Source organism: Lepidochelys kempii, chromosome 6 (assembly GCF_965140265.1).
Source record: "Lepidochelys kempii isolate rLepKem1 chromosome 6, rLepKem1.hap2, whole genome shotgun sequence".
Taxonomy (NCBI): domain Eukaryota; kingdom Metazoa; phylum Chordata; order Testudines; family Cheloniidae; genus Lepidochelys; species Lepidochelys kempii.
In genome coordinates this window covers 69,382,746-69,398,132 of record NC_133261.1, presented here as the reverse complement: position 1 = coordinate 69,398,132, position 15,387 = coordinate 69,382,746, and the positions used below count along the sequence as shown (strand labels likewise).

Genomic DNA, 15,387 nt, shown 5'->3' with positions numbered 1-15,387 from the left:
GCCAGAAGAGAGAGATTGAGATAAAGGATTATAGTGGATAATTTTGCTGTCTGGAGAGATGACAAATAGTATATAGTTCCTAAGCAACTGCAGACTTTTGAGAAAAGACCTTGGATTTTCCTCTGTTCTATCATTCAAAGTGACTAATTCCTCCTCTCACCCTGTGGGGTCATCTGTGTGTGTCAGAGTTCTGTTAAAATCCCATCTTCCCCCTTCATGACCACCATGTTACAATTGCCATCTTTCTAACCCAGCATCAGACTGGATCTCTGTCTGGAGCCTGTAAATGCAACTTTATAATCTACCAGAAGTGTTGTCGCTGAATAATAGCATGCCCCCCCACACTCCCCATTAGGGCTGCATGCAGTGCCTCTTAAGCAGCCCTAGCCAGCTCCTATCCTGCAGTGCACTGAGCCTGTCATCTCACTGAGATTTTTTAAACAATCTGAAGGCATCATTAAAATACAATTTAGTGTTTAGATCAGCGTTTCTCAAACTTCATTGCTCCGTGACCCGCTTCTGACAAGAAAAATTACTGCATGATCCCCGTGCCCTGTGTTACTCAGAATAGTTAGTGTTTTAAATAAAAAATGCATTACACGGCCGTATCAATGAAAAGTAGCCACTAAATATTTTAATGCACAATACAATCACAAGACAATCTTTATATCCAGTAATTAAAAAATGAAAATAAATAGGCACCAAATGGGAGGGGTGAGCTTGCATTGATGAACACAAATCCTTGAGTGGGGCTCTGTGTGGCTGAGATAAAGGCGGAAGTCCTCTTCAGCAGTGAGACGGGACCTGTATTCATTTGTTTTTTTCAGTGCTTCAGCCCCCACGGGTGCCTGCAGAGAGGTGGGCAGGCTATCTAGGGTTTCAGCTTCCCTTCTTTGCCCATGGACCTCTGGGCTGGGGCTTTCTGCCCTGGTGACCCCATCAAAATGAGGTCGTGACCCACACTTTGAGAACCCTGGTTTAGAAAGTTGTATTAAAAGGATTTGTTTTCTTTTTGTAGCATGAAGATGCTGCTCCAAAGGAGGAATCGGAGGGCTTTGCCCGGAAACCAAAGCAGCGCCCAAGACCTGAGCCACTCTTCATACCACCAAAAGCAGGCACCTTCATTGTCCCTCCAGTCTATTCCACCATCACTCCATATCAGAGCCACTTACGCTCACCTGTGCGCCTTGCAGATCACCCTTCAGATAGGAACTTTGAGCTACCTCCTTACACACCTCCACCAATTCTCAGCCCAGTGAGAGAAGGTTCTGGGCTGTATTTCAATGCTATCCTCTCTGCTAGCGGTCACTCAATTCCACCTCCAATGACCCCTAAAAGTACTCACAGAACTCTGCTCAGATCTAGTAAGTTCCCTTCTTTGTCCTGTTGGGAGTGGGAGGCTGAGTGCCAACGCGAACAAAATCATGGCTCTCTTAGACAGTTATGGATAGCTGGATGTGGAGCTTCCTGTTGGGAAACTTGGGGAAATGTGATGTAGCAGAATTGATGCTGCCATATTTGGAGATGTTACTTAGGATGAACCCACCATTGATCTCCTGCACCCCCTACTAACTTCCGAAAGAAAAGATTTAGTCTTGAAAGAGTTAGTTCTCTCAAGCATGGGATTAGTTTAGCTGAAATATGAGAAAGAGTTTGCTTTAAGGATTGGGATACTGTGACGAAAATAGTGGACCAGAATGAAGTGGTGGGTGAAAATTCAAAAATCCCTCTTCAGCTTACTGTTCTTTGGCAGTTGAGTGCCTGTTTTGGGTGATGGAAAGTCTGTGCTCCAATGTGGTGTTCACACACTTACACATCTGCCCCAAACATAAAATTAATGAGTTTTGATCAAGTCTGTTGCTTGTCTTACAGATAGTTCAGAAGTCACCCCTCCCATCCTTTCAGTAATGGGGGAGGCCACCCCAGTCAGCATTGAACCGTAAGTATCAATACAATCGTACAAAATCCACCTCTTTGCTTGATGGCAAACATATATTCCTTACCCCGCTTACAGATTTAGGAGGATAGGAAAGTGCCGCAGGGTCCCCTTTTGTTGGTTTATCTTTTAGAAATTTACAGACTCACTCCTATGACTGTCTTTATTAAAAGTGTGTAGGGTTTTCTTTTTTTCTAGATTGAGGCAGAGTAAATTTATTGATGATCCATGCACTAAATAATTTCTTATGGTCCACTGAACAGTTGCCACAGTGGTAACTATTTTCCATCACTACTCTTCAGTTGCTGGGCTGAATTTGAACTACTGTAGTTAGCTAAAGGTGGCAGGGTCACTGTGTCATTCCGCCATGCATAAACATTATTATGCATGTTGTATACTTTTTTTTAAGAGTTAGGAAATATTGCTTCTTAAAGGGAAGGCAAAGCAGAGAATGGACAAACATAGTTAATTTTCAGAATGTAAGCTGCTTCAGGAACAAAGGTAACTGGAGCGTTTGCTCCAAATTCACAGAGCTTTCTTTTCTTTTAAATAATGGTAACTGAGTTAGCAAAACAAAGGGGAGTCTTTAACCCTAAAAATATAAATTGCATTAATCATTTTCTCCCTACTTTATCTTGCTACTATCAGGTGATTCTACAGCTTATAGCAACTGGTGCTGACCATAGTTCATACTTCCCTATACTTCGTTTTGAGTTGCCTTTCTGTGGTTCAGTTGCTCATTCTATCTCAAGCCATCTGTTAATGTTGCTCAGTAAGTCAACTGATGGCAGAGATATGGAGTGGAAAAGAGGGTAGTCAAAGGTTGTGCTCATATTTGGACTCATGAAATAGTACAGTGTGCAGCTGTGCTCAGTGGGGCTGGTTGTGGATTTTCTTCTCCTTTCCTCCTGTAATCAAATCTCTTTGTTGATTTCGAGTCTGGATAGCACCGCTTCTGTCCTGCACATTGGTCAGCTAGGAGAACCAAGAGAAAACTAATAGAACCTAACATACCGCTTGAATGTTCTTGATTTGTATTAGAGCTGAGTGCTTTGTAAGCAATCAGACCTCTGATTAGAGACTGAGTTGAAGTTCAGCAGTTCTAAGGGACCCACTCGTTAAATAGAACAACATAATTAGTAAAACAACACTAGAAATAGGTAAGCGGGCATTAAGCCTTTCACCTCTAGGTCACCATCTTAGGTCTGACTCAAGTAGTAGTAGTTACTGAATGTTGTTCTTGCCTGTGGCTATCATGTGGCCTATGTTTTGATCTCTTTGGGATCGATTGTGTTTTTAGAAGAGAGGTGCCTTCTAGATATTGTGAGGTGGTTATTGTCATTATTTGTTCTCCATTTCCCAGGCGAATCAATGTGGGATCCCGGTTTCAAGCAGAAATCCCTGTGCTCCAAGACAGATCTTTGGCATCAGCTGACAAGCATAAGGCGGATGTGGTGTGGCAGCCATGGGGGGACCTGGAAATTAACAAAACTACTCAAGAGAATGGTAAGGTTCTGGAGAGATTGGTAAATGGACCTCAGACAAAAAGTAGCAGCTTTGGTAGGGTAGCTGTGTCCTCTATGTTAGGCTCCATTTTAAATAGCTTCACACTACTGATCAGGTGTCAAGTTTCACTAAGTGTTGCTGAAAACTTCTTGTGGAAGATTATGGAGAACAAGGATTCATAGACCTGAAAGGCCAGAAGGGACAAATTAGATCATTGGCTGAGTGAAGCAAGGCATTACATTCAGCTCTGTTTTTGCAGTGGTGGTATAGCTGTGTCAGTCCCAGGATATGAGAGAGAAAAGGTAGGAGAGGTAATATCTTTTATTGGACCAACTTCTGTTGGTGGAAGGTACGAGCTTTTGAGCTACAGAGAGCCTTCAGGCCTGGGGAAGGAAGTAGAATGTCTCAGGGCTTGTCTACTCTTAAAATGCTACAGCAATGCAATTGCACTGCTGTAGTGCTTCAGTGAAGACGCTGCCTATGCTGACAGGAGGGGTTCTCTCCCTTCAGCACAAATAATCCACCTCCTAGAGAGGCCGTAGCTAGGTTGTCCAGAGAATTCTTTCTACAGTGGGGGTTTAGGCCTGTTTAAACCTGTTTTATCACTCAGGGGTGTGGATTTTTTGCACCCGTGCACGACCTAGTTATACCAGTCTAATTTGCTAGTGAGGACCAGGCCTGAGCTAATTACAAGTTGGGAGAGATTGTTAAATGGAAGAGGTAACATGGGAGACAGTCACTTGAAATGAAGTGGGCAATGGGGAGTTAGGTTGTTATGCATAAAGGGTTTGAAGTGGGCAATTAAGGGTAGCGTTACAAATTGTAATGAGACATAAAACCAGTGTCCCTGTTAAGTCCGTGGCTTTTGGTGTCTACCAGAGTTAAGAATTTAAGTTTCCAGTCTCACCTTTTGAAGGTGTTCTCCTCAAGGGAAGCCTGTACTAACACTGAAAGGTCAAATATGAAGTGATCACTTTGTGAAAAGAGTTCAGAGTAGCAGCCGTGTTAGTCTGTATCCGCAAAAAGAAAAAGAGGACTTGTGGCACCTTAGAGACTAAATACCTTAGTCTCTAAGGTGCCGCAAGTCCTCCTTTTCTTTTTGTGAAAAGAGTTTGCCCACAGGTGATTTGTCTTTTATCATTTTTCTGTGTGAGTTCATTTGAGAGCATAGTGATTTTCTGGTTTCACCAACGTTGTTAGGGCATTTGATGCACTGGATGAGGTATGCTAGGTGTTAAAATGAGCATGTGTAGGACCCATGAATCTTGAAAAGTGTGTTGTGGGTAGTATTGATCATCATAGCAGTGGAGATACGTCTGCAAGTTTTGCATCTGTTGTTCCACCAACAGAATAAAAGGTATTCTTCAATTCTGTGGCATTTCTTTGTCTGTAATATAATTTTTGTACATTGTATCAGATACATTCCAAAATTTCAGGGAATGTTCTAGGCATCAGTGGGGAGAACCCTATAGATTTTGGTGAAAAGTGGAAAAACTGAAAGAGGGAAAGGGGGGATACAAGGAGTTCTAGCATCTGATTAGCACCCAGCAGCTTCAACCACCTGTTCAATGGTCTGAAGATCAAAGAACCAGTTGATGGCAGCCATTGACACCTTCCAGCATAACAGTAGCCCCCATCTCAGCTCTGCGCATCCTCCCAGTACAATTTAAAAATATTGACACCTAAATTACTTCTCTCCCAGGGAGAGGGAAGGGAAAAGGAATAAAATGGGGGAATGGGGCTTACATAGAGCACCTGGCATGAAGGGAAGACTTGGGGACATTAGTGTCTGAGGGGGGACACACAGCCCCTGGCATGGGGCAAGTTTCCCATCTCCCAGGGGAATGCTCTAACTACCAGACTGTAGAATCATTTTCATTATTTCTCTGGCCAAATGGCTATCCATTGTCATTCACAGTGGCAATTCGTAGTCATTCATGATGACAATGGATAGTCGTTTGGCCAAAGAAATAATGAGAATGACTACGGTGTGGTTAGGGCACTCACCTCAGAGGTGGGAGAGCCAGGTTCAAGTTCCTGCTCCAATGACTATTTCTAAAAAGTGGAACAAGTGGAGAAATTGAGAGCGCCCCACACCAGAATATCACATACCCTAGTGGCTAGGGCACTCTCTTGCCATGTGGGGAGGCTCAAGTTCAAATCCCATTTCTGCATCAGGCAGAGGGGGAAATTGCATCTAGGGACAGGTCTACAACTAAAACTTAGATTGACCCTACATTGCTCCGGGGTATGAGAGACCTAGTTAAGCCAACCTAAGCCCCAGTATAGAGATTGCATAGCTCAATGGAAGAATTCTTCTGTTGACCTAGCTACTGTCTCTTGAATAGTAATTCCATCGCTGTAGCAAGTGTGTACACTACAACGGTGTAGCTGTAGCGCTTGTAGTGTAGTCTCAGGGTCCCACATCCCAGGTGAGTGCCTCAACAAGTGGGCTAAAGTTATAAGGGAGGTGGTGGTACCACCACTTTTTCTCCCATCCATTTTGTCAGCCTAGTCATAGAATCATAGAATATCAGGGTTGGAAGGGACCTCAGGAGGTCATCTAGTCCAACCCCCTGCTCAAAGCAGGACCAGTTCCCAACTAAATCATCCCAGCCAGGGCTTTGTCAAGCCTGACCTTTCCTTTACTTTTGTCAAAATGCTGGAAATTGGAAACAAAAAAGTTCGTTTTTGATTCGCCAAAGAATTTTGAAAAATGCCTTTTTTGACATAGCTGGGCCTGTATTAGAGGTTTTTCTGGCATAGCTGTGCAAGCTAGGGGATGTGGACCCCTTCCCCCCCCCCGCTCCTGGCCAACAGAATTGTGCCAACACAACTATGTAGGGTAGAGCTGGCCTGAATTCTGGGTTTGTTCACTTACTGAAGCAGTAGCTCTTGACCACCCTTTTCTGGAAAAAGAAGGAAATGGTATTTGCACGTTCATTCAGATTTGTATTTTCTCACCTTGGTCCCATAGTGTTCTTAAATGCTAACCTAGAGAGGAAATATCTTCTCCCTTCCCCCCGAGAAAGAGGGAAATTCAAACACTGAGGTTCATTCAGTCTTGGCTCTCTTCCCTTCCCCTTAGTCCTGCATTATTATATCTTATCTGAACATCACCATCCTTTCTTAATGTGAGAGGGAGTTCAAGTTCTGTGATCATTCAATCTTGTGTTCTTTGCTAGTTTCTCTAGTTTTGACTAGAAAGGATCAATTAGGATAAAATAATGCAAATCCTACTGTTGCCCAAGATATACGTGGACACTCGCTCATCGAAAACTCTTCTGAGAGACCCTCACCAGCCAGACTCATTGAATATGGGGAAAAATAGCAACTACTTTTCTATTTCTTAATCTGATCTTTTGCTTCTTCCACCCCATCCCTTTTTTTTTTTTGGTTTGATGGCACTTTCCTGGTAATAGTGGAAAATCTGCTAACTGCCTCCTGTTCAAGTATTTTTCCTGGGGCTGGTACCAATCAGGAGCTGGCGCTGCACGTCTTGCATGAAGCAAAGGGAAACATTCTGGTGAGTCCTCTTCAATCTTCTGTCTGTCTTTTGGGATTGTGGGAAGAGACCTTAATGCTCACTATAATCAAGGACTGATTGCACCAGCAAGAAGCTTATTTGAAAGAAGGAAGCTTGCAAAGCACTACACAGTTCTGCCAATACATCTGAATCCTAATGCTCATCACCTCTTGCTGTCACTATTCCAAACATGGCCCCGCACAGCTCTGCTGATTGCACCTCTATTTTGTCCTGCACCATCCTTGCTATTTCAGTCTTTGGCCTCTCCTAAGCAGAGACTGCTAAAAATGTCGAACTGCAGCAGACTGTATGTGGTTTCTGTTTTTAGCTTGCAGGGATCAAGTGGCTGAGATTGCTAACCTAAATTCACTTGCCCTCTGAATTGGAAGCCAAGTCTCATGTGAGGGAGCAGTGTCTACTGGTTTTACAGCATGGGACTGGGAGTTAGGACTCCTGGGTTCAATTCTTGCCTCTGTCATTGACTCTCTTTGTGACCCTAGGCAAGTCACTTAACCTCTCTTTGCCTATCTGTGAAATGGGTATATTTACTTACCTTGCAGCAGTATGTAACCATTTATGTTTATAAAACACTGATTTCTCTGGTAAATGCTGTAAAATTGCAAAGTGTAGCTGTTTAGTGCATCCACCTTTCATAATCTTCTCTAACTTCAGCACAAATGGTAGCTATAGTTTAAGTGCAAATAAAAAGTGGCTACAATTGAGTGGCTTTATAGTCTCTGAGATAAATTTCTTCCGCTGAAGTGATCCTTCCATTTTATTTCGGAATATTGTTTACTCAAGTGAGCTGAGATTTCTAAACACATTTCACTGGTGTCCTGGATCTGCAAAGGAGTGGAGGCCAGTGAGAAGTGGCTTTATAAGAGAGCACATGCTACATGGGATCATCACTACACAAGATAATACTTCTATAGGGCCTTTCATCTGTGGGAGTAATAATCCTGTCTCTCAACACCTTTTATGAGCTAGAGTAGGTGAGTAGTATTTTATCCAATTTACAGATGGAAAAGTGGAGGCATGGAGAGGTGAGGGCACTTGCACAAGGTACCAGAGAGTCAAGAACAGAAAGCTTGTGTCTTGACTCACATTTCACTGTTCCAAATGCTAGAGCATAGGGTGGGAAAGAGAGCTTTTAATATGATTAACCTTCTGGTAGAGGATGATACTAAGGGGATTGCCTGATGTTCTTTGTTGTAATATCTGTATAAGTTAGTGTCCTACATGAAGCTAATTCTGTTGTTGTACTGTCTCTTAGGCTACTTTGACCAAATTGCTGCTGAAGAGGCCAATGCGATCGCCATACCACCCACTGGCAGACTATCACTACACAGGTATGCCGAGGGGAAGGCAACAGATAAACTCAGCGCGGCTGCCTCTGTTTCCTTTGTAGGTGGCAGCCCTAGCTGCAGATAGGGAATTTTTTCCTGATCCTCCTTCACCCTTTTGCACAGCAGGTGATGGTGGTTGTTGCTGCTCTTTTAATATTGATATAGTGTCATCCTTCCCCCCCCGGAAGCTTTATAGGAATCAGTCGTCATCCCTTGCCCGGATGAGTGCAGTGGCGAATTTCAGGGATTCTTGCCTGCAGCTGTCATGACACTTAGGATTGGCTAGTGTGCTGCACGCACCACAAGTCCATTAGTCACTGAGCCACTCTTTTGTATACACAGGCTTGTCAAGGGACTAGATGTCTTCACAGAGAGCAATCACAGAAGGGAGGCTTATGGGTGGTGGAAGGACTGTCCAAATCTCAGGAATGCAATCTCTGTGGCATGAATTCATAGCAGGGAATTGAGAGAGAGTATTAGTGGGAGAATTTCCAGTCGCTAGTAACCTATGCTGCTTACAGTAGGATGTTAGAGAGTACAGACACTAGCAGGTTATTGCATCTCATTGTTTCCTCTATGGAAGGAAAACTGCAATGTCGGATGAGCTATGTCTGTCTGTACCCTCACTCAGTATATAACCAATTGCAAGATAGTGACTTTCGTGACCCAGGATGGCCCTAGGCAACCCTGGGAGACCTTGGTCTGGTGAGGGTAGAGAGAAGCTCAATAGCTCCATCTCTAGTGCACAAAAATTACACGTCTGTTCACATTACAAGTACAACGGCTCTTTGACACAGCCACAGTGGAATGTACTCTGGTAGTGTGGATAAAGAAAGAATGTGGGAGAGCTAAGGGACATTCTGGATTGTGTGTTTTCTTGTTGGAGGTGCAAGAGTGTTATTGTACTAAGACTACTTCAGATGTGTAATGAACTGCATATAGTTTGGGCTGGTTTTATTTAAAGGAAACCTAAAGAAAATACAACTAGACGAATAAAAGCTTGAAATGAAATAGGTTTCAGTTCAAACTTCTTTACTTATAGGATCGGACAGGTGGAAAGTTGATGAGAAGAAACTTTTCAACAAAGGCATTGCAATCTACAAGAAAGACTTTTTCCTGGTCCAGAAACTTGTAAGTTATTCCGTCAGTTACTTAATGCACTGTGGAAGGGTTGACCTGAGCTGATGCAGTTGGTGCTGACAGTGATACCATCAACACAAAATATACTGCATTCCCTCTTGGGTGCTGTGGGGTTTTGTGTGTTTGTTTTTTCTTCCTTTCCCCAGACTCCCCAAATTTCCTTTGAGTGATTAAACTTAAAAAAAAATTGAAAACATAGTGCTACTTATTGATTTCCCTTCCCCCCACATTAATCAATCCAATCTCCCTCATTTAGCCCAGGACACAGATCAATTACACAGAATATATTTATAAAGTGATGGGAGTGCTCCAGTAACACTCAAGTAGCCCAGTTACAAACCTGAATAAGAAAAATTCCCATTGTGGTAAAATGTCCCATAAATTACTCCTGACAGAATTCTGCACCCCCGGCCCGCATATTTCTGTGCCCCTGTGAAGAAAAATGCAAAAGAAATTTGCTGGGGGACACATGCCTCTACCCCGGTAGCCCAGGCAGTGTGTGAATTCCAATGTGCCTGGCCCTGGAGCAGCCTCTGAGATGCAAATCGCTGCAGGGGGAGAGGGGCTGGGTGTGCGTGCCTGGAGGAGAGATGTTGATCACCATCAGGGGGCGGGGCTGGGTGTGTGTGCCTGCCAACAAGTGAGAGAGACTCTGTCCCTCTTGCTTGCTATTGTGGCTCACCAGGGGTGTGGAGGGATAGGTCTTTTTATTATGCATGAGGAAGGCTCTTTCCCACAGGCAGAAATGTAGCAGCCTGCCTGCTACTTAATTGATCTCATTCTCTGAGGCAGAAATGTAGCAGCCTGCCTGCATAGTAACATTGTTAATGTTCCTGTTGTTGGTTAACTGTTTCTGTTCTCAGTCAATTCCCCCAGGAGGATAAAACCTGTAAAAGGTTTAAGGCCCCTACATTGCCAGAGTGATGTAAAGGAGCCTTATTATAAATGACAGTAAGGGAATCAGCTAAGAAGATCTATGTGCTTTCTCACTTTTTTCCTGTGCCAAAGTGTCACAATGGGGTTTTATTACGGCTCAGGATTTATTTTACTTACCCATTTGAAAAAAAAGAGTTTGAGGGCAAATAAAACATTTATCAAGCAGTCAGTTAAAGGTCAGGACAATCAGAAGCAAGCACTTCCCAAAGTACCCAGCCAGGTCCAGGATAATGATTAGCAAAACTGTATGGCTTTTATGTGTGAAAGTCTCTGAGCAATTTAAAATGACATCCTACTTTTTGTTGTTGCTGCTGCTGCTGTTTGGTGTTCTGTAATGTAATTTAAATGAAAATCCAGGATTATAACTGGAATGCAGGGTATTAGTTACCAAGTGTTTGTAACTTAACTTTCACGTGTTTAGGAAATGCTGAATAGTTATTGTGACTTTTTTCTGTATTGTAGTTTAAATAAATTAACAAAACAAGTGAAACTGGTGTGATTATATTGTATTATTTTGACAAATAAAATATGCAGAATTTTGCTGAACATTTAATTTTTTGGCACACATTTTTTAATTTTTTGGTGCAGAATCCCCCCAGGAGTAATAAATGGATTGGTGAAATATTTAGTAGTTTTACTTCCAGTGTTCTATAAAAATTAGAGACAGTGAAAATGTCCTCTTAGTAAATGCCTTCTATCCATTTTAACCTATCATGAAGATGTTTTCATTGGAGGTAAAGCTACAGAAAAAAAGAAAGGCAGGAGTAGTTTTCAAATTTCTCATGAATAAATAACAAATGTGCAAAACTTTGTATTAACTTGTGAAAGCCTAGGCATTAACAAAAGCTAATACGCTGCCTCCAAACTCTCAAATACATCACAGATAGAACATGTGTAATTGTCCTTGGGTCTGCTGATGATCAGGTGTTCCCAGATGGGTACAGAACTGAAAAGTTCTGCATGCCTTCCTCCCTATCTGTTAGACTTGCTTTTTGGTTGTTCCTTAGCGAATATGTTGTTGGAAATTAAATACCTCCCAGGAAGCTGTAAGTCTGCTCTGAGACCTGACAACTCATTTGCAATGTTGCAGATACCCTTATGGAGTGCACATTTCTCTTTGTATGTCTACACTGCAGCTGGTTGCAAGCCTCCCAAGCTGAGTAGACAGACTCTCACTACCAGGGCTTGAGCTTAATGAGCTCAAAATAGCAGCCTGGTCGTTTCAGCTCAGTCTGCAGCTCAGGCTTTTAAGTCTTGGGGAACGCATGAGCCTGAGAGCCCAAGCTCCAGCCTGAGCCACAACATCCACGCTACTATTTTTAGCATGCTTGCTAGAGCGTGTGTCCACCTGTGCTGAGAGAGACACCCTTACCTGCAGCGTAGGCATATCCTCAGGCTTGTCTACACATAAACCCCTACAGTGGCACTGCTCCAGCTGCACTGCTATAGCACTTCAGTGAAGACACTATCTGTGTTGATCGGAGGGGTTCCCCTATCTGCATAGGGACTCCACTTCCCTGAGAGGTGATAGGTAGGTTGACAGGAGAATTCTCCCATCAACTTAATGCCGTCTAAACCAGGGGATAGGTTGGTTTAACTGTGTCACTCACAGGGCTGGATTAACTCTTCTGTGGGACAGGGGCTATTACATTTTGTGGGGGCCCCCCCGTATGCACGTATTTTTCCTGGGAGGGAGGTTGGTGCAGGAGGGGGCTGGGGCAGGGGATTGGTGTGCAAGAAGGCGCAGGGTCTGAGAGGGAGTTTGGGTTCAGAAGGGGGTTCTGATCTGGGGCAGTCGGTTGGGGTAGAGGAGGGGGTGTGAAGTGTAGGCTCCGGCCAGGAGGCGCTTATCACAGGCAGCTCCCGGCCTGCAGGGCTCAGGCAGGCTGCCTGCATGCTGTGGCTCCACACTGCTCCTGGAAGCAGCTGGCAGCTAACATGTCTCTGCGACCCCTGCGGGGAGGGGGACAGCATGTCTCTGTGTAGTGCTCACGCCCACAGCTCCCATTGACTGGGAACCCGCCCCCCACCAGGGGTCACAGGGACGTGCTAGCAGCCGGCTGCTTCCAGGAGTGGCATGGGGTCACAGCATGCAGACAGCCTGCCTGAGCGCCCCACTGCGCCGCGGGACTCTTAGCGGCCTGGAGTTAGAGATCGCTGCCTGTGATTTATTTTTGTGGGGCCCCCCTTGAGCTGGGGCCCAGGGCTGCAGCCTCTAAAGCCCCTGCCTTAATCTGGCCCTGGTCACTCGGGTGTAGATTTTTCAACCCCCAGAGCGACATAGTTATACCAACCTAATTTCCTAGTGTAGACCAGGCCCCAGTGCCAGTTCTGCCATCCTGGTGTTGACTAGTACCATATTGTGCAAGTAGCTCCATTGAAACTTATGGGAGTATTCGGCCTAAAGTGCTGCTCAGTGTGAGTAAAGGTGCCGGAATCTAGCCCTGAGAAATTCCAGTGGAGGCTAAAGAAAATGTTTGTGGGAAACATAACAACGTGTAAAGAACTTAAAACAGTTTTCATATAATAGAAAGATATTGTTGGAAAAGAAAATTACAATGTAAAGTGACTTGTAATTACACTTTTACTGAATATTAATACACCTTTTAAAAGGAGTTTGCCTTTTCTTTTCTTTTTTTAACACTAGATAAAAACCAAGACGGTGGCCCAGTGTGTAGAGTTTTACTACACATACAAAAAACAAGTGAAAATTGGTCGGAATGGGACCTTAATCTTTGGGGATGTTGATGCCACTAATGAGAAGTCTATGAAAGATGAAGCTGAGGTTGATATCAAGGTAACCGCCCAACTCCCTTTCTTGCTTTTGGCTTTGGTGCCAAATGCGAACTTCATGGACTGAATCACAGTTCACTCTTTCTAATTTTACTGTTGCTACATATATACAATAAATAATAAATATGGTCCTAACGATTGCATAGATTCCGTAAGTAACTGTCTGATTAGAAACTCTTGTGTTTCTAAGGCCATGTCTACACTGTCACTTATTTCAGCAAAACTTTTGTTGCTTAGGGGTATGGAAAAAACAGCCCCTTGAATGACATAAGTTTTGCCAGCATCAGTGCTGGTGTGCACAACGATATGTCAGTGAGAGATGCTCTCCCGCCGACATAGCTATCGCGGCTTGTTGAGCTGGTTTTATTGTGTCGACAGAAGAGCTCTCTGCAGGCAGCATAACGTGGCTACACAAGCGCTCTTACAGCGGCTCAGCTGCGCCACTGTAAGCTTGTAAGTGTAGACATGGCCTAAGTCTCTCTGACCTGCTGCCGTTACCAGCAGAGACAAGTCAGGCTGAAGTTCACTAGGCCCAGCCTCCCATCCTTTTTCACATAATTACTTCAACTTGCTGTAGAGCTGAAGCTCAAAGAAGAAAATATTAACTCTGTCCATTTACCATTTCTTCATGTGAAGAGTTCCCATAGGTTTGCACGTGTTCTTCCTCCCAGAAAGGAGAATTACAGTGAGGAACATACACACGTGGAGGAGGTGGCTGAGAAGGAGGAAGAGTTGGATGACAGGAAGAGCACAGTGCCTCTCAAGGCCACACAGACACTACAAGCCAACGAAGTGGTCAGTGATGCACTGAGCTGCATGTACTTCCCCCCACCAGTCCTTCCCACCCCGCCCCCGGTTAACAGTTTGGAAAATGTTGAATAAAAATAGACAATTTCAGACAAAGTGTCTTCATCTTTAACTTTTCCTGGTGGAAGGAGCTGGAACTGGAATAACTCTGAGTATTACCAGCATCAAGATGGTGTCCTATGAGACTTGATGGGCGGGGAGAGGTGGTGACTGGGAATGTGATGAATTCCCTGGGACTGATGCTCGGAGAGGAGTACAAGTGGTGTTAGAAATACCAGAGAGAGTTTCTCATTAGTGATAGCTTGAATTGGAATACTATGGGGTGAGAGTTCAGCCAGGAGCCTTTATTTCAGAGATGCTTCATTTTCACTTTGCTTTAACAACTGTCTCTTTGCCATGTAGGTCAATGAGGTCCTTATTTCAAGAAGCAAGGAGTCTAATGCTGCAGGGGAAGCCAACACTAGGACTGTAAGGAAGCCTAAGGAGGCAGCAGTGAAGTCTCAGAAGACTCCTCCCCCAGTACAGAGGAGGAGACGGAAACCAAAGCCAAAACCAGACACAACCAGTAAAGCTCAGAACCAGGAGAACACGTTTCCATGTAAAAAATGTGGCAGGTAAGAGAAACGCATTGACAATGAGAATCACGGGAATGTTGTACAAAAGGAACATTAGCTTGAAAAGCAGTTTTTGTGGAGATATTATACAATAAATTGTTGGAAATGCTGGCAATAATATGAACAGTTTACCACCACTGGTGCTGTCTTTCAGATTAGATTTTTAAAACAGTTGCCATAGAAGTTTTCATAATCATAGGCATACTAACCCAAGTACCCTGTACAGATTACAACTTGGATGATTATATTCTGCACCCCCCATGTATTCTTTAATGTTGCTGTGCACTGCTGAACAGCTGTATGGTCCACCTCAGCAGTGTTTACATTTCACTGGTGTGTTGAGAGATTCCTGTATAGTGGAAAAAGCACTTTAAGAACTTTTCAGATGACTAATACTATAGGCATGTAGGGCATTATTGTTACTATAGCAGCAGGTGCCAGGGAAGGGGTGAACAAATGGTTTGATAAAATTTACTCGTCTCTTGTGCGCATCGTAGATGTATTACTTTCCCTCTGTGGCTCCAGCCAAGAAAGTTCAGTTTGCTGCCTAAATTGCTTAATCCCAAAGAATAACTAGCCTCATAATACCAGGAGTTTCTCACCATTTTACATATAGAAGCGGGATGGTGAGGAGATGGGGAGAACCAGAAGGAATGACATCTTTGTCTAATTCAGTGGTGGTGACAGGTTTCCATGGTGTGGCAGTGGCAGGACACCTCTCCACTAGACCATGAAGTAGCACAGCTTTGAGAAGTCACACTGCTGTATTTCTAGCCTGGACGC

The 15,387-nt window shown here is 43.9% G+C and overlaps 1 protein-coding gene across 6 annotated transcripts in view; it reads left to right on the top strand.

The window, feature by feature from the left end:
• MIDEAS (mitotic deacetylase associated SANT domain protein) overlaps nucleotides 1–15,387 on the top strand; it is an 87,068-nt gene that overhangs the window by 66,635 nt on the left and 5,046 nt on the right. For all 6 annotated transcript variants that reach the window (XM_073348564.1, XM_073348566.1, XM_073348565.1 and 3 more), the window contains 9 exons: nucleotides 1,019–1,364; nucleotides 1,873–1,939; nucleotides 3,300–3,442; nucleotides 6,865–6,968; nucleotides 8,242–8,317; nucleotides 9,357–9,445; nucleotides 13,038–13,187; nucleotides 13,820–13,978; nucleotides 14,393–14,604. In XM_073348564.1, coding sequence (XP_073204665.1) covers nucleotides 1,019–1,364; nucleotides 1,873–1,939; nucleotides 3,300–3,442; nucleotides 6,865–6,968; nucleotides 8,242–8,317; nucleotides 9,357–9,445; nucleotides 13,038–13,187; nucleotides 13,820–13,978; nucleotides 14,393–14,604 — 1,346 coding nt within the window. The remainder of the gene's footprint in view (nucleotides 1–1,018; nucleotides 1,365–1,872; nucleotides 1,940–3,299; nucleotides 3,443–6,864; nucleotides 6,969–8,241; nucleotides 8,318–9,356; nucleotides 9,446–13,037; nucleotides 13,188–13,819; nucleotides 13,979–14,392; nucleotides 14,605–15,387) is intronic.